The sequence below is a fragment of the Aquarana catesbeiana genome, linkage group LG11 (assembly GCF_042186555.1).
Source record: "Aquarana catesbeiana isolate 2022-GZ linkage group LG11, ASM4218655v1, whole genome shotgun sequence".
NCBI lineage: Eukaryota > Metazoa > Chordata > Amphibia > Anura > Ranidae > Aquarana > Aquarana catesbeiana.
The window spans coordinates 89926947-89946496 of record NC_133334.1 but is presented as its reverse complement, the minus strand read 5'-3'; the positions used below and the strand labels follow the sequence as shown (position 1 = coordinate 89946496).

Below are 19550 nucleotides of genomic sequence, written 5' to 3'. Positions count from 1 at the left end.
GCCATTGTTGAAAGATCCATAAGAAGTTCCGTTTGCAGTTTGCAAGAAGCCATGTGGGGGACACAGCAAACATGTGGAAGAAGGTGCACTGGTCAGATGAGACCAAAATGGAACTTTTTGGCCTAAAAGCAAAATGCTATGTGTGGCAGAAAACTAACACTGCACATCACCCTGAACACACCATCCCCACCGTGAAACATGGTTGTGGCAGCATCATGTTGTGGGGGTGCTCTTCTCCAGCAGGGACAGGGAAGATGGTCAGTGTCGATGGGAAGATGGATAGAGACAAATAAAGGGCAATCTTAGAAGAAAACCTGTTAAGAGTCTGCAAAAGACTTGAGACTGGGTGGAGGTTCACCTTCGAGCAGGACAACGACCCTAAACATACAGTTAGCGCTAAAATGGAATGGTTTAGATCAAAGCATATTTCATGTGTTAGAATGGCCCACTCAAAGTCCAGACCTAAATCCAATTGAGAATCTGTGGCAAGACTTGAAATTGCTGTTCACAGATGCTCTCCAGCCAATCTGACAGAGCTTGAGATATTTTGCAAAGAAGAATGGGCAAAAATGTCACTCTCTAGATGTGCAAAGCTGGTAGACGCATACCCAAAAAGACTTGCAGCTGTAATTGCAGCAAAAGGTGGTTATACAAAGTACTGACTCAGGGGGGCTGAATACAAATGCACGCCACACTTTTCAAATATTTATTTGTAAAAAATTTTAATAACCATTTATCATTTTCCTTCCACTTCACAATGATGTCTCTATCACATAAAATACATTTATGTTCTTGGTTGGAACATGAGAAAATGTGGAAAATGTCAAGGGTGTGAATACTTTTTCAAGGCACTGTATATAAAAAAGATAGTACACTTTGTTAGTAGTACAGTAAAAGCATGAGAAAACCCCCCAAAAATATAAAAAATCTTGGCCAAGATTGGTAGTCAGTTAAGTTCTTTTTATTTATTTTTTTCCAAGTGGATTTCTACTGATGCACTGACTCCCCCCCCCCCCCCCTTGTAAATAGGCTACGATTTGTGAGTGTTCAGACATTTTTCTGAAATGGTCATATATAAAATGGAAATGTGAGAAGTGGGAGGCATCCTTCATCATGACTTCAGTTGGCTTCTGGTTTGTAATATCCAGGTGGTGTTAGACAGCAAGCACCACTTCTTGTTTGAGCGACACTGAGATGAGCAGAAGCTTCTTCTACTTCCTCTTGATACCATTTGAAATGGGCATTGACTGCCTGACCTACAGTGCATACATTGAACCATAAGGAGTATACCATAGGTGCATAGAGGGTTCTAGCACTAAACCCAGGAGCTGGACTGATCAGCTGCTGAACTTCTGGTCCTACTACAAAGCTCTCCATTGGATCACTCTGCTTCCACATTGGGAGAATGGGTCCACAATGACATAAAGCGGAAGTAAACCCATCCATAAAACAGTTTAATTTCCGGCACGTGCCGGAAATGTAACACTCCCATTGGTTGTGCTCTCAACCAAACTGTCAAACCATCCAATGGCTGGTGTCATAACTGATCACATGTGCAACATCATGGCAGTTGTGGATTAAACAGAGGCAGAGATGGCAGCTTCCTTGGCTGAAAATGATAGGGGGGTTTACTTACACTTTAACATTTAGAATTGAATTTCCCTCTTCTAAGGGATCAGTCCCCTAATACCGTGGTCATCAACCCTGTCCTCAGAGCCCACTAACAGGCCAGGTTTGCGATATAACTGAAATACACCACAGGTGATATCATTTGCTGCTCAGTGATTGCAGTATTCTAGTCTGCATCTCCCCAAGGTAATACATAAAACCTGGCCTGTTAGTGGGCCCTGAGGACAGGGTTGATGACCACTGCCCTGATAGATAATTTTAAGAAAAAAAAAATGATATATGCTGTATAAATATACACACACATATACAGTGCATTACTTTTTCCGCTATTTGTTATGTTACAGCCTCATTCCAAAATTAATGAAATTTATTTTCCTCAAAATTCTACAAGCAACACCCTATAATGACAACATGAAAGAAGTTTGTTTGACATCTATGCAAATTTAATAAAAATAAAAAAATGAAAAAAAAAAAAATCACATGTACCAGTATCTCACAAAAGTGAGTACACGTCACATTTTTGTAAATATTTTATTCTATCTTTTCATGTGACAACACTGAAGAAATGCCACTTTGCTACAATGTAAAGTAGTGAGTGTACAGCTTGTATAACAGTGTAAATTTGCTGTCCCCTCAAAATAACTCAACACACAGCCATTAATGTCTAAACCGCTGGCAACAAAAGTGAGTACACCCCTAAGTGAAAATGTCCAAACTGGGCCCAAAGTGTCAATATTTTGTGTGGCCACCATTATTTTCCAGCACTGCCTTAACCCTCTTGGGCATGGATTTCACCAGAGCTTCACAGGTTGCCACTGGAGTCCTCTTCCACTCCTCCATGACGATATCACTGAGCTGTTGGATATTAGAGACCTTGCATTCCTCCACCTTCCCTTTGAGGATGTCCCACAGATGCTCAGTAGGATTTAGGTCTGGAGACATGCTTGGCCAGTCCATCACCTTTACCCTCAGCTTCTTTAGCAAGGCAGTGGTCATCTTGGAGGCGTGTGTTGGAGTCGTTATCGTGTTGGAATACTACCCTGCAGCCCAGTCTCCGAAGGGAGGGGATCATGCTCTGCTTCAGTATGTCACATTACATGTTGCCATTCATGGTTCCCTCAATGAACTGTAGCTCCCTAGCGCTGGCAGCACTCATGCAGCCCCAGACCATGACACTCCCACCACCATGCTTGACTGTAGGCAAGACACACTTGTCTTTGTACTCCTCACCTGGTTGCCGCGACACACGCTTGACACCATCTGAACCAAATAAGTTTATCTTGGTCTCATCAGACCACAGGACATGGTTCCAGTAATCCATGTCCTTAGTCTGCTTGTCTTCAGAAAACTGTTTGCAGGCTTTTTTGTGCATCATCTTTAGAAGAGGCTTCCTTCTGGGACAACAGCCATGCAGACCAATTTGATGCAGTGTGCGGTGCATGGTCTGAGCACTGACAGGCTGACCCCCACCCCTTCAACCTCTGCAACAATGCTGGCAGCACTCATACGTCTATATCCCAAAGACAACCTCTGGATATGATGCTGATCGCGTGCACTCAACTTCTTTGGTCGAATATGGCCACGCCTGTTCTGAGTGGAGCCTATCCTGTTAAACCACTGCATGGTCTTTGCCACTGTGCTGCAGCTCAGTTTCAGGGTCTTGGTTATCTTCTAATAGCCTAGGCCAGTGATGACGAACCTTGGCACTCCAGATGTTTTGGAACTACATTTCCCATGATGCTCCATTACACTGCAGAGTGCATGAGCATCATGGGAAATGTAGTTCCAAAACATGTGGGGTGCCAAGGTCCGCCATCACTGGCCTAGGCCATCTTTATGTTGAGCAACAATTTTTTTTTTCAGATCCTCAGAGAGTTCTTTGCCATGAGGTGCCATGTTGAACTACCAGTGACCAGCATGAGAGAGTGAGAGTAATAACACCAAAGTTAACACATCTGCTCCCCATTCACACCTGAGACCTTGTAACACTAACAAGTCACATGACACCAGGGAGGGAAAATGGCTAATTGGGCCCAATTTGCACATTTTTCACTTAGGGGTTGTCACGGAACGCCCCACACTCCGCTTGAGTGCTTCCGTCATATACCGCTTCCTAAGTTCTGGAACACGAGTCCAATGGATCTGGCTATAGGAACCCCAAGAACTAGACAACACAGTGAACTTTGGCAATGATAGCAGCTCTTCTGCTGGAGGCTCATCAGGTTGTTCTTCCTCAGCAGAAAAGTCTATCAAATCCCATGTCTCTGCAACTGATGTCTGGGAATAGAGGTTCACCATCTCCTGTCCATGGAACCCAGAAGATGTTATCATTTCTGGACAGAGGTTAGCAGAGCTCTGCCCTGTTGTCAGCACTTCAGGTTTGGGGACGGCAATCTCCGGATTTTCCACTGCCGATTCTCTGGCATGCTGCTGAACTTGTTCTAGCAGTTTCCTGTATGCCCTTTCCAGATGCTGTTCCTTCCTTAGCAAATGGTCCAGATCAGGTTTGAGCTCTGAGACCCCTGCAAGACCGAGCATAGACTCTCTATAGTCCCTCATGTCCTCAAGGTCAGGTTCCCCCTCATCGCCAAACATAAAAAGATCTGTAAGGTTCTCCCACAGCAATCCAGGGCCGCCAAAGTCATATCCCTCCGGAGAGCATTCTGTTGTCTCCCCTAAATATCCCTCCTCTGCGTGCCATTGCAGAGCCCGATAACGATTGTCCAGCTCTATCTCCTGCTGGACCAACCTGTCCAACTCAGTCACCCATTGCTCCTGGGGCTGCTCTCCCAGGAATGCCATCCGCAATGCCCGTTGGTCACTGGCCCGTTGCTCTTGGGTTGGAAAGCACTTGCCCTGTTTTATACCAGCGAGACGGAGGGCTGCAATCCAGAGCTCCACCCGAATCAGCTGCCTGAGCTCCAGGTATTCATCCTCAGACACAGTCCTGGTGTACGTTGAAAGGATGATCCGCAGCAGCCCCGGGAATTCTGATGCCAGGTCCATATCTCCGCTGGGGTGACTGAAGTCTGCTATGCTGATCTTGGATCCAGTTGGAGGTTTGGATGTCCCAGACTTCAGACTTCAGGAAGCTTTCCCGCTGCTTGCCACCAATGTCACGGAACGCCCCACACTCCGCTTGAGTGCTTCCGTCATATACCGCTTCCTAAGTTTGGGAACACGAGTCCAATGGATCTGGCTATAGGAACCCCAAGAACTAGACAACACCAGTCTTGGAGTACATCAGAACTACCTTTATTTTGAGATCTCACAGACCTTTATACAGCAGGGATGACTCAAAGCTAACCTAATTAACATGACCTAATTTACTACAAAATGTACCCAGACCAGATGACAGTCTTGTGGGCACCGAGCTTCACACATTAATACAATTAACAATACAAACAACAATCTCCCCCCTCCTCAGCCTAGACCATTCGTCTATTAGCCAGGGCTGGTGGCTAATGTGATCAGCTCTCTCAATTAACATAAACACATGTTGATAACACCAGCATCTCCTCACAGGATGTGTCCCAGCAGAATGAATCAGTCTTATCAGCAGGGGGCTGCTGGAGGAATCCCCCCTCCCTCTTCAGGGACACAAATATACAGTAAGGAGTCCCCATACAATATATACATGACTGAGTCCGATTAATACAGCTCAGACTGGATTTCTCATTCACCTCAAATGCTAGGGCCCATAATCGGTGGGCAACAGGCTTGCACACAGTCCTCTCCAACAGCCTCCGCTCTGGCCATGCCCGTGACAGGGGTGTACTCACTTTTGTTGCCAGCGGTTTAGACATTAATGGCTGTGTGTTGAGTTATTTTGAGGGGACAAAAATTTACACTGTTATACAAGCTGTACACTTTACATTGTAGCAAAGTGTAATCGCGTCAGTGTTGTCACATGAAAAGATATAATAAAATATTTACAAAAATGTGAGGGGTGTACTCACTTTTGTGAGATACTGTACATAAGTATTCACAGCCTTTGCCATGACACTCAAAATTGAGCTCAGGTGCATCCTGTTTCCACTTATCCTTGAGATGTTTCCACTTGATTGGAGTCCACCTGTGTTAAATTCAGTTGATTGGACATGATTTGGAAAGGTACACACCTGTCTATATAAGGTCCCACAGTTAACAGTGCATGTCGGAGCACAAACCAAGCCAGGAAGTCCAAGGAATTGTCTGTAGACCTCCGAGACAGGATTGTATCGGGTCACAGACCCAGGGAAGGGAACAGAAAAATTTCTGCAGCATTGAAGGTTCCAATGAGCACGGTGGCCTCCATCATCCGTAAATGGAAGAAGTTTGGAACCACCAGGACTCTTCCTTGAGTGGGCCACATGGCCAAACTGGGCAATCAGGGGAGAAGGGCCTTAGTCAGAGAGATGACCAAGAACCCATAGGTCACTCTGACAGAGCTCCAGCCTTTGTCTGTGGAGAGGGGAGAACCATCCAGAACAACAATCATTGCTGCAGCACACCACCAATCAGGACTGTATGGTAGAGTGGACAGACAGAAGCCACTCCTCAGAAAAAGGCATGGCAGCCCACCTGGAGTTTTCCAAAAGGCTGGGGATGTTCTTCAGTGGCAGAACCTGGGAGACTAGTCATAATCGAGGAAAAGATGAATGCAGCATCCTGTATTTACAGCTTACCTGTAAAATCCTTTTCTTGGAGTACATCATGGGACACAGAGCCTTAAGTAATTACTTAATGGGTTATAGGTCACCTTCAGGTGTTGACACTGGTAAACCTAATCAAAGGAAATTTACTCCCCTATATAAACTCTCCTCCATCAGTTTTTGTAGTAAAGCAATATACTTGTATCCCAAAGAAAAGGATTTTACAGGTAAGCTATAATAAAAATCCTATTTTCTTATCGTACATCATGGGACACAGAGCCTTAAGTAATTACTTATTGGGATGTCCCATAGCAATGCCACATGAGGGGTGGGAGAAAACAACACGCAGGGTACACCCAGACTTGAGGATCTTATACTGCCGCTTGCAGCACACTGTGCCCGAAGGCGATATCCTCATACCTCCTTACATCCACCTGATAAAATTTTGTGAATGTATGCACTGAAGACCTAGTTGCGGCCTTACAGATCTGAGCCATGGAGGCCTGATGACGCACTGCCCAAGAAGCACTAACTGACCTGGTAGAATGCGCCTTAACTTGAAACACGGGAATCTTACCCCTTAAATTATGTTTGAATTATCACTTGCCGAATCTACTTAGCGACAGGGAATTTCGACGCTGCCTGTCCTTTCTTAGGACCCTCCGGCAGAATAAATAAGACATTAGTCTTACGAATCTGAGCAGTTTTCTTTAAATAGATTTTCACTGCTCTCACCACATCAAGACAATGTAGTGACTTTTCTTCCCTGGAACATGGTTTTGGAAAAAACAATGGCAGGACAATATCTTGGTTCAGGTGAAAACCTGAAATTACTTTTGGCAAAAAGCCTGGACGAGGGCGTAACACCACTCTGTCCTCATGAAAAATCAAATATGGCTCTTTACAAGAAAGAGCAGCCAATTCTGAAACCCTCCTTGCTGAGGACATAGGAACCAAATATACAAACTTTCCTGTCAGAAGGACTAGGGGAATCTGTTGTATTGGTTCAAATGGCTGTTTTTGTAACACAGACAAAACTAAGTTTAAGTCCCAAGGGTTCAAGGGAGGTTTGACGGGCAGATTAAGCCGTGTCACCCCTTGTATAAAGCCCCAGACTAGAGAAAGAGTAGCAAGTGGTCTTTGAAATAAGACAGATAAAGCTGAGACTTAGCCTTTAATAGTACTTCCAGACTCTATAATACATAGTTCTGGACGCTGGCTTCCTAGCATTAATCAGGGTAGAGATAACTGACCCGGAAAGCCCACGTTTCTTTAGAATGTGGGTTTCAATAGTCAAGCCGTTAAATTTAGAGACCATAAGGAAGGATGGAATATCGGTCCCTCAAAGAGCAGATCTGGCCTTAGTGGGAGGGACCATGGGACCTCCACTGCCATCTTTACGATTTCTGCGTACCATGACCTTCTGGGCCGTGCTGGTGCCACCAGAATTATCGGCTTTCTTTCCAGCTTGATCCTGCAAAGAAGTCGAGGCAGCAACTGAATAGGGGGGGATGCATAGATCAGTGAAAACTGATCCCATGGGGTCACTAACGCATCCGTGTTGCATACGAATGGATCCCTTGTTCTGGCCACAAAGTTGACCAACTTCATGTTGAACCTGGATGCCAGAAGATCCACGTCCGGAGTCCCCCATCTTTGACAAACAGCCCAAAATATGTCGGGGTGAAGAGACCAGTCCCCTGGGAATAACTGCTGGCAACTAAAGTAGTCCGCCTGCCAAGCCGTTAAATTTAGAGACCATAAGGAAGGATGGAATATCGGTCCCTCAAAGAGCAGATCTGGAATAACTGCTGGCAACTAAAGTAGTCCGCCTGCCAAGCCGTTAAATTTAGAGACCATAAGGAAGGATGGAATATCGGTCCCTCAAAGAGCAGATCTGGCCTTAGTGGGAGGGACCATGGGACCTCCACTGCCATCTTTACGATTTCTGCGTACCATGACCTTCTGGGCCGTGCTGGTGCCACCAGAATTATCGGCTTTCTTTCCAGCTTGATCCTGCAAAGAAGTCGAGGCAGCAACTGAATAGGGGGGGATGCATAGATCAGTGAAAACTGATCCCATGGGGTCACTAACGCATCCGTGTTGCATACGAATGGATCCCTTGTTCTGGCCACAAAGTTGACCAACTTCATGTTGAACCTGGATGCCAGAAGATCCACGTCCGGAGTCCCCCATCTTTGACAAACAGCCCAAAATATGTCGGGGTGAAGAGACCAGTCCCCTGGGAATAACTGCTGGCAACTAAAGTAGTCCGCCTGCCAATTCTCTACTCCCGGAATGAAGATTTCAGAAAAGCATGGAACATTCCTTTCTGCCCAAGTTAGAATATGGTTCACCTCTCTCTGCGCTGAGAGACTTTTGGTGCCCCCTTGGTGATTGATATAGGCCACAGCTGTGGCATTGTCGGATTGAATCCTGACAGGACAATCCTGTAACCTGAAAGTCCAGGCCTTTAGAGCCAGGCGTACTGCCCGAATCTCTAGGAAATTGATGGGCGAGATTCTTTCGGTTCTTGACCACTGTCCCTGGACATTTGTCTTTTCTAGTACTGCTCCCCAGCCTGACTGACACTTTCCAGATGACTGTTCTGAAGGATTTTCCTTTTAGCAGATTCTGGGTTAATAACCATCAAGTGAGGCTTTGGGCCACTCTTGGGGACAGCCGCATTGGCAAGTCTTTTGGCTTCCTTAGGTAAGTTTTGGCAAACTTCAATATGGCTTTTTTAAGTTTGTGTCAGCAGTGGGTCCTCCTGGGTCTCTTACCATAGTATCCCCTTTCATTTAGATGGTGACGTATACTGCGAGCTGACACAGTTGTACCCTGTGCCTGAAGGTCAGCTTGAATTTGTCTGGAAGTTAATGAGTTCTTTATCCACCATTCGAACAATCCTTTGTTACAATCTTTGATCAATTTCGTCCACGTCCAGGGAGATTAGCTACAGTGCCACGGGTTGTAAACTTCTTGACAATGTTACGCACAGCGGACACAGAATCATTAAGATCTCTGGGGATGGACTTTTTTCCTGCTTTCTTTTCTCAATGCTCTGTGTGGCACACAGACACACAACAGAAAGGCAGAGTCAATTTTCACCATTTTAACTTGTTGCCGGTGTGATTTCTATATTGTTAGCACCTGTTAATTGATACAGGTGAGTTTAATTACAAACAGGCGCATCACAAACTTTTTTTTTACTGTGAAAAAGTTTTAGGCAGATGTGAACAAATGCTGAAAATTAAGAATGCTTTCTCCTGGGCGATCCGAGCGGAGGTGGGAGTGGGTATCTGTCAAAAACTAGGTTCCCCTCCCCCCCCACAAAAATGTTCCAAATATAGCAGATGAGGAGGGGATGAGTAGGAGGAAGAGTGGAAGTTACCCTTTTGGGTGAAGTTTTGCTTTAAACACCAATATCTCACACCCCAGAGCTAAACACCCAGTGTGCATTTGGTCTAATCTAGAATGTCCCATGGCTTATGTAAAAAATTATGGAACTATGCAAACCTCAGGAGCCCCTTTTGGTTGGTCACAAAGGGGGTTATATGCACCAGTTTGAAAAAAGTCTTTATAACGTCTGTATTAAAATAAAAAAAACACAGAAAAACAAAAAAAAAAAAAAAGCATCAAATATGTTTTATTAAATCATGCTGTACAATCCCAGTTTAGCTCTTTATTTGCTGAATTCAAATGTGTTCTCTTAAAGACAGTTCTATGTAGTTCAGAATTGACAAAAAAGTGGTTACAAGCCTATAAGGCCACTAGCAACTATACTAGCTGAATGTTTTTGCTTTAGAATCTCCAACAAATGCTCCAAGCATATACCATCTCTGACGTCAAAATCTTGGGATAAAGTATATCATAAACAAAGAGAAGGAGAAGGGGGGGGGGGGGGGGATACCCCCTCCTCAAATAAATGGGACTTTAGAGGAAAATACTGAGTCTAGTAGGTGAAAATCAAACAAGTTTGATATAAAATTAACAATATTTATTGAGATATAATTAAAAATAGCATTGTCAAAAACATATACAGACATATGACCATCCAGTAGTAAACTTCAAGATTCATACGTGACTAAAGCCAATATGTTTCGCAAAAGGATTTTCGCTTCATCAGGGCTAGACCTGATGTCATTGATTCATTTAAACTACTATTAAAATTTTCAAAAGAGTAGGGCTATTACTACTATTCACCGGACATCAACCGCTGAACCAACCGGCACGGATTGTCCCTGGGTGCCAGATCCCAGACGGACAATACCAGTAGGAGGACTGGATCACACACTTAGGGCAATATAGACTGGTAACCCGTACCCTGAGTGTAGAGAGATAGAGGGAGAGGAGCTGTGATGGCTCCTAATCAGATGGTTGTGCGTCCGCCCGTCAAGATGGATGGCCGCAAGACGCATCTTGCGGACATCCATCTTGACGGGCGGACGCACAACCATCTGATTAGGAGCCATCACAGCTCCTCTCCCTCTATCTCTCTACACTCAGGGTACGGGTTACCAGTCTATATTGCGCTAAGTGTGTGATCCAGTCCTCCTACTGGTATTGTCCGTCTGGGATCTGGCACCCAGGGACAATCCGTGCCGGTTGGTTCAGCGGTTGATGTCCGGTGAATGGTAGTAATAGCCCTACTCTTTTGAAAATTTTAATAGTAGTTTAAATGAATCAATGACATCATGTCTAGCCCTGATGAAGCGAAAATCCTTTTGCGAAACATATTGGCTTTAGTCACATATGAATCTTGAAGTTTACTACTGGATGGTCATATGTCTGTATATGTTTTTGACAATGCTATTTTTAATTATATCTCAATAAATATTGTTAATTTTATATCAAACTTGTTTGATTTTCACCTACTAGACTCAGTATTTTCCTCTAAAGTCCCATTTATTTGAGGAGGGGGTATCCCTTTTTTATCCCCCCCCCCCCCCCTTCTCCTTCTCTTTGTTTATGATATACATTAACCAGGGATTGGAAAAATTATCTGAGATGTCCCCTGATATAGTCCAACCATCCTCCTTTAACTTGGGATAAAGTAGAAGACACATTGCTTGCAGATGTTATAAGTGTGGCATATAACCCAGCACAATTTAAATATATCCATTGCTTTTAATATACACCAGACCTATTTTAAATGAGACTGCGAACTAAATGCTTCAAGTATGTTGTTCTACCTGTACATTTCTTTCATTGTATGGTGGCTGTGTCCTGTTACACAAAAGTATTGGAATAAAGTGCAAACTCACCTGTTGGCCAACTTATTTTTGCTGCTCCTAACACACCAGAGTTTTACTTTCCCAATGTGCTCAATGAATTTGCTCCAAGAACTAAGGCCCCTTTCACACGAGTTTCATCCGTTCAGTCACGTTTTTGTCAAGGAAAAACTAATGACAATGGATACAGATTACATAAGTTTGCACATCTGCTTTCTGTTCATTTCATGTCAGTTTATAGCAGTTAAGTTTACATCCAGTTTATATCAGTTAAGTTTACATCCAGTTTATATCAGTTAAGTTTACATCCGTTTTTTTGTTGTTGCAGAAACCCCTTTAGAGGTGACAATTGTATAAACGAAAAAATGTTTCTTGCCTAAAAACCGAGATAAACTGAATGGATGTGAATCTGGACGTTGGATGTTCAGTTTAAAAAAAAACAGAACTGAACGGATGCGAATGTAAACAGATGATCCATTGGGAAAGGGGCCTTAATCTAGAAGTTTAGCGAGACACATTATACTCAGAAATCCTACTCTGATCTTATTTTAAAGAGTCACAGTCACTTTTCCTATTGAAGCCAAAGTGACTGTGTGTTTGCAAATAGCCCCGCCCCCTGCACCATAGTTATACTCCCCTGACCAGCGCTGTTTCCGTCTCCATCAGAGCCAGGTACAATTCTTTGTGTGGGAGAACGTGACACCCCCCACCCCCCCCCCCCCCCCAGTGACAATGTTTAGATCTGAGCAGTTATATGACTTGAGGGATGAGAGGTCATGGCTTCTGATAGCCTCCAACACCAGATGACAACTCAGGTTTCAGTGTCCGCTGTGGAGGAGGCAGAAGCCGTGAGGACGTTGAGGAAAAAGGAGTATAACTGGAGTGGGGTTAAACAAGCACTTGACCTGTAGGGGCAAAATATAACAGGATTTCTTTAAAGTGGTTGTAAACCCTTACAAACCAATTTTTGCTACAGGTAAGCCTATAATAAGGCTTACCTGTAGCTACCTAGGATATCTCCTAAACCTGCACGGTTTAGGAGATATCCCCTGTATTTGCATGTGCCGACGTCCTCGGCACATGCGCACTGAAGCAATGGGACGTACGTCCCATTGCTTCAGTTAGACTGTGCCATTACCGGCAGCTCTCGCTCAAAAGGGGGAGTGACGTCATCCCAGCACCAGCCAATCACAGCACCGGAGCCTCGATACCCGGAAGTAACCCCCGGGTGTGATGTCGCCGGCCGGTGCTGTGTACGGACACTGCAGTGAGGGCTTCAAACTTAGGTGAGTATTACATAATGAGCTAGTATGCTATGCATACTAGCTCATTATGCCTTTGTCTTGCAGGTGTTAGGTTTTTTTTTTTCTTCACATTGGGTTTACAACCACTTTAACGTGAAACACTCAAAGGCTTGTACATACACACAGAAATTCCCAGGTAATTCCAACCACAATGTGCAAACCACTGAGCAGATAAATTCAATCTAAAAAGCAACAATTAGTGGCAGGTGATGAAAACTGCCTGGTAATTTCCTTATGTATGGCCAGTATTAATAATGACTCAAGACCTACCTAACACCATTTGTTCTTTTAGGGATTCCAAGGGCAAATTTTCTGTTTCCATACAAAACAGAAACTCAACTCCACAAGCTGATAGAATCTGTTTTATTATTAATATTATTATCATCATTATTTAACAGATAAACTAAAAGAAGCCAACATTATTATTCCACCCCACTGAGGGGTAAGCACCCAGCATTCCTCAAAAAGAGCGAGGGGGGAGAGCCGAGAACCATATCGGATGGTGACACAGGAGTCTCAAGTCATTCCAGAGCAAGGGACAACACGTGACCGCTTCTCCACTCTGACAGTCCATCCTACCCTTGTCTCATCCCCCGCCCACTGAGGTGCTTCAAACATTCCTCCAAAGCCACGGCAAAATAAAATAAAAACGCAAATATTTTCTCTCATTAGGATAATAGAATTAAGCCAGTAACGGCAGTGCCACCCATAAAAAGAAAAAGGGAGGAGTCAGAAAAGAAGGAAAATAAAAAGGAGAGGAAAAGAAAAGAATGAGGGGGAGGTCATAAAAGAAACAAGGGAGAAAAAAAAAAAAAAGAAAAGAAAAAACCTCAAGACACAAATAAAAATAAGGTGATACTCGGTGCAACGTCCTGCTAAAGATAAGAGCGAGGTCTGCTCCCCTTCAGGCTGGGGTAATTCAGGCAGGGCCCTCCCCCACCTCCAAAACTGGCAGCGCAGTTCCTATAACCCCATTTCCCCTGTGCTTTGAGCTGGGAGCTTAGCCAGCTCTTTATAGGGGTTAGGGCACGCTGGGAGGGGGCAGTGGAAGGAAAGGAAGCGGGACATTGTGGTGGAGAACTCATCTCTCCTTCACATGGTTCTGTGCCCCTCCTGTGGCCCCTGCTGCCTCCCTGCTGTCCTCCGAGAAGAGCATTTCAGACAGGTCGTCCAGGATGGCCGTCTCCTTGGTGTCCAGTAGATTAAACTCCCGCACAAACAGGAGGAAATGAATAAACAGAGTGTTTAAATGTCCATGTAGCTCCATGGCGACAATCTCTTTGAAATGAGCTGAATAAATGTGAGCAACAACATGGAATAGGTATCTGCAGATCTTTTTCACCAAGGAGTCAAAGGAGCTTGGAAATTCCCTGCCTGCAGAATAAAAAGAAAGACCAACTGTGAAACAAAATGGAGAAAAGTACTACAAAATAACATAATGCAAACACAATCACATATTGGTGCAGCATTTTTACCTTACTAATTCTTTCAAATTGATTAAGGCCTCAAAATGGAACCAAAGTGTGGTCAGCAGAGGCGCAAATTCAATAAAAAGGTGCTTCCAAGTGGATTCTTCAGGAAGGTTGGCGTTTATTAATCATGAAAACAAGGTAAAACACCATCAACGTGTTTTGTCCTCTTTAGAGGCCACTTCATTGGGAAAAGGTGTACAGTACACTTTGGGCTGGTTTCACAATGGTGCGATGCGGGAAACCCTGCGAATCCTGTGTGGGTTCACGCATCGCACCTGAATCGCAGGCGGTTTACACTGACATCTGCGAACCGCTGTGGGTGTCAATGTAAAGTTAATGACACCCCCAGATCGGTTCACAGATCGCAGTGTGAACTGGTACATGAATTGAACACCCATGTGATCGGATTCCAGTGTGGACCAAAAAAAAGGTCCTGTACCATTTTGGTTTGATAGGGATGCAAATTCAGCCATAGAAAAAACTGTATGCCTGAATTAGCATCGCACAGACATCGCATATGATCTGCACAGCAGGGTGGTGTGTGTCACATGCGATGTCTGTGTTTGCACCAGTGTATACCCAGCCTAAGTGCGTGGGATTGTGTGCATACCTACAGCCCAGAGTATGCTTTTTTTTTTAAAAAACCTGTAACTTGGAAACACCTTTTTATTGAATGGGTGCCTCTGCTGGCCGCACATTGGTTCCATTTCGGGGCCTTATTTCACCGGTACCGATAGCAACCTACCACGGTGCAAGAATTTCCAGAAAACCCTGACAAACATCAAGTGTGACCACTCATACTCTGCATGGAGACAGTCATTCTCCACAAGTGCTGAAATAGGTTGTTTGACCCCAGGATGGGTATCCAGCAACCTTATGAATGCAAGTATAAGATTACTGTACTTTTTGACATTTCTCATACATTCAACTGAATACTAACCTTAAAAGATCTTTTTTTTTTGTCTTCCTCCTCCTCTCTGCTCATCTGGAGCAACACAGGTACCAAATTCTTTTAAAGCCGAACTCCAGTAATTCAGCCACTATGATAAATGTGCAGGCACACTCTGGGTTGCCCGAGGCGCATGCCGCCTTGTGAATCAAGCTCTTTAATTAACATCTGACCGTTTTATGGAGGTCCCGAAGAAAAGTTATCACTATAGTTCTAGAGCTCCAACACTGGACCTTCTGTTCTTAGGTCTTTCAGCAGCAGTCACATGCAGCTGCTGTGCCTGCCTTTCCCCTCTGCTGCCCATTCACAGAAGCCTTTGTATTATGTAAACTCATTCACAAAACACAAAGGCTTCTGTGAATGGAGAGGAGAGGGGTTGGCAGAGATGCTGTGTGTGAAAATACAGTGTCTCTACTCTCAGAGTGAATCCTCCAGGAGCGCCATGAAACTGTTAGATCTAAATTGAAGAAATAAGTCCATGAGGTGGCATGCACCTTGTTAGACTTAATGGTATGCCTGCACTGTTATCAAAGTAGCTGAATTCCTGGAGTTCGCCTTTAAAGAAAAATTATTGGCATGACTAATTTTTTACATAGTTACAATGATCCAGCTTGGACCAATATAACTATGTATATACCATACCTCACTGAAGCCCCTGGAAGCTGGAGTCCACTGTAGTAGACACAGCTACTATAAGTGATCTCCACTTGGTTTCCATGTCCTGTGTTGAGTGGCCGGCCTGATGCATTGTGAACACCGGTGGTCAGCCTTTCAGCTGGACATATGTAAATATCTAAAAATATACCATACCTAGAATTCATCTTTACTCAAAAGGTGGCAGTCTTGTTTTTTTGTTTAAGAGAATTAACATATGTACATATTCTAAAGTCCTTTAGACCCCTTTCACACTGGGGCACTTTGCAGGCGCTACAGCGCTAAAAATAGCGCCTGCAAAGCACCCTGAAAGAGCCGCTGCTGTGTCTCCAATGTGAAAGCCCCGAGGGCTTTCACACTGGAGTGGTGCGCTGGCAGGACGGTAAAAAAAGTACTGCTAGCAGCATCTTTGGAGCGGTGTATACACCGCTCCTTCAATGGGGCAGCGTGGCTATACCTCTGGCATAGCGCTGCGCTTTGCGGTGGTTTTAACCCTTTCTCGGCCGCTAGCAGAGAGGTAAAACCGCCCTGCTAGCGGGCGAAGGTAAAGCGGCACTAAAAATAGCATCGTTTTACCGCCGCCCCAGTGTGAAAGGGGCCTTACAGAAACATTGAACCATAATCCTTTATGGAAAACCCTCATGGAGTTAACAATATAATTCTTACTACAAGCACATATAATGTAGATGAAGCTCAGATTATAGCTAATCTCCAACCAAATACAAAGATTGGATACATATATGGGAGTGGCTTTAAGACCCCTTTCACACCAAGGGTGTTTTGCAGGCACTATAGCGTTAAAAATAGTGCCTGCAATCAGCTCTCAAACAGCTGCTCCATTGTCTCCACTGTGAAAGCCCAAGGGCTTTCACAGTGAAGCGGTGCGCTGGCAGGACGTCAGGAAAAGCCCTGCCAGCAGCTTCTTTGGAGCGGTGTGTTTACCGCTCCTCTACCGCTGCTCCCCATTGAAATCAATGGGGCAGCGCTGGGATACCGCCGGCAAAACACCGCTATTGCAGCGCATTGCGGGCAGTTTTAAAAGCGCCCCGAAACGCACCGCAAATCCGATGGTAAAATGCCGCTAAAAATAGCGGCGGTTTACCGCTGACGCTATGGGCGGCTTGGTGTGAAAGGGGGTTAACTGCTAAAGGGTTTGCATTTTTGTCAATCCATTTTTAAAAATTACACAGCCCATCGGCTGTACAGTAGTACCATGCAGGATAGGGGGAACTAATTTGTTTCTGCAGCAGTTAAGTAACACTTTGTTAAGGGCCTGTCCTTCCCACAGACTGGACAATGAAAAGAGAAGTAGCAGATTGATAAACTCCTCTCACTGTTACTCCACTCTCTTCTCTTAGCAGTAAGCTCCTTGTTAGCCAATGCATACGGCAGCATAACTTATTAGATCCTTGTGCTGCCTCTCCTTCCCCTAGTTTGAAATCTACTGGCTCTGTTACTAAGTGGGTCAAACTGTTTCCCACACGAAAAAGATCAAATATGTATTTATGGGAATTGAGTTAGCGTTTCTTACTTAGAACTTGCCATCAATGGCTTCACATCATACTTCACCCCTTGCGTAATCACTTACCGTATTTGGTGGGGAAGATATCCTCGTCCGTCACCAATTTCTGTACAGAACTCATAACAAAGTCAATGTACTGAGGAGCTGTACATTTTATCTTCTTCCCCCGCTCGTCATACCAGTAGTACTGTCTGTAATGAGGAATACGTTTAATTTACAAATTAGCATGCTTGCATCAATCACCCCACTCTAGTCTTTACGTATATCAGTGTGTGATTACTGTCAGCATTCAGTAAACCCAGTTTACCTTCTGCTAGTCAGCAATTCTCCAGCTCAACTGAAAACATACCCTGTTTCCCTATCCCAAAAATAAGCCCTAGTTAAAGTTCTTGTAAAAACATGTAAGCCATTTTGTAAAAAGATTTTAAAATGTGCAGTGTGTCTCCTTTTGTAACTATTGTGGAAAATACCTTATTTACAGCACCTTCTCCTCCCAGCTGACGTCAGCAGACACTCCCTCTGCAGTGCTTGGAGTGGGGAAACAGAGCTCCAGTGGGTCACGTGAGCGCCCAGCGGCGCTGTAAATAAGGTATTTTCCACAATAAAGTTACACAAGGAGACACACTGCACATTATATAATCTTTTTACAAAACAGATTACATAATTTTACAATGACTTTAACCAAGGTTTATTTTTGGGATTACAGAATGTCATAATGAAGACTCCTGAGCTGACAGGGGGAGAGGGGGAGAGAAGACAGGGGACACAGGAACATTAAAAAACATTTTATTGTTTTATTCCAGGTTTTTTAGAACATAGAGAGGGGTAAATGTCACAGCACAAGCACTGTGCTGTCTAACATGCTTTAAAGGATCAGGATATCTTTTTTTTCTTTTAGGGTTACAACCACTTTAATCGCTTGCCGACGAGCCGCTGTCATTTTACTGCGGCAGGTCAGCACGATCCCGTGAACCGTCGTAGCTATATGTTGGCTCGCGGGATCGGGACAGCAGGCGAGCACACGTTGCACAGCGGGGGTGCCGATGCTCCTGACCGACAGTCGCGATGACCGCCGGCCACAAACGATTGTGAGCACGAGAGGCAGAACAGGGAAGTGTGTGTGTGTGTGTGTGTAAGTCCCCTCCCCCTTCAGTTAGAAACACAGTTAACCCCTTGATCGCCCCCTAGTGTTAACGTCTTCCCTGCCAGTGACATTTTTACAGTAATCAGTACATTTTTATAGCACTGATCGCTGTATAAATGCCAATGGTCCCAAAAATGTGTCAAAAGTGTCGATGTGTCCGCCAAAATGTCGCAGTCCCGATAAAAATCGCAGATCACCGCCATTACTAGTATAAAAAAAATAAAAATGCTATAAATCTATCCCCTATTTTGTAGACGCTATAACTTTTGTGCAAACCAATCAATATACGCAAATCGCGATTTTTTTTTTTTTAACCAAAAATATGTAGAATATATATTGGCCTAAACTGAGAAAAATTTGCTTTTTTTAAAAAAATGGGGATATTTATTATAGCAAAAAGTACAAACTATTGCATTTTTTTTCCAAAACTGTCGCTTTTGTTTATAGCGCAAAAAATAAAAACCACAGAGGCGAACAAATACCACCAAGAGAAAGCTCTATTTGTTTGGGTTCAGCGTCGTACGACCGCGCAATTGTCAGTTAAAGCAACGCAGTGCCAAATCGCAAAAAATGGCCTGGTCATTCTGCAGCCAAATCTTCCTGGGCTGAAGTGGTTAAGATCCTCATTGTACATACTGTAAATAAATAAGACATCCCCTGAAAATAAGCCCTAGTGTGTTTATTGTAGCAAAAGTTAATATAAGACCGGGTCTTATTTTCGGGGAAACACGATAGAAGAATCTATATTCTCATTGTGCAATCTCAATGCTTACAGAAGCACACAGTATTTTGAGAAGTTACAGTAACCAGTGTAGTCATGTGATAGCCCCTGCAAGTAAAAGACTAAGGCCCAGGAAGGGGCTGAAAAGCGTCAACTGTGTTCTGTATTATATGGTGAGGTGATAACTGAAAAGTGACTATAAATCACTATATATGTAAACATATCATAAAGATAAAGTGCCAGTACTAAAAAAAAAAAAAAACCTTAAACAAATATAAAAGTAATAC

The 19550-nt window shown here is 44.0% G+C and overlaps 1 protein-coding gene across 2 annotated transcripts in view; it reads right to left on the bottom strand.

Annotated features, from left to right (window-relative positions):
- Window positions 1–13150: 13150 nt before the first annotated feature.
- The window catches only part of MOB2 (MOB kinase activator 2), an 87898-nt gene continuing 81498 nt past the window's right edge, over window positions 13151–19550 (bottom strand). For both annotated transcript variants that reach the window (XM_073604728.1, XM_073604727.1), the window contains exons 4-5: window positions 17465–17589; window positions 13151–14175 (exon numbers count right to left, since the gene is read on the bottom strand). In XM_073604728.1, coding sequence (XP_073460829.1) covers window positions 13883–14175; window positions 17465–17589 — 418 coding nt within the window. In that variant the 3' untranslated portion in view covers window positions 13151–13882. The remainder of the gene's footprint in view (window positions 14176–17464; window positions 17590–19550) is intronic.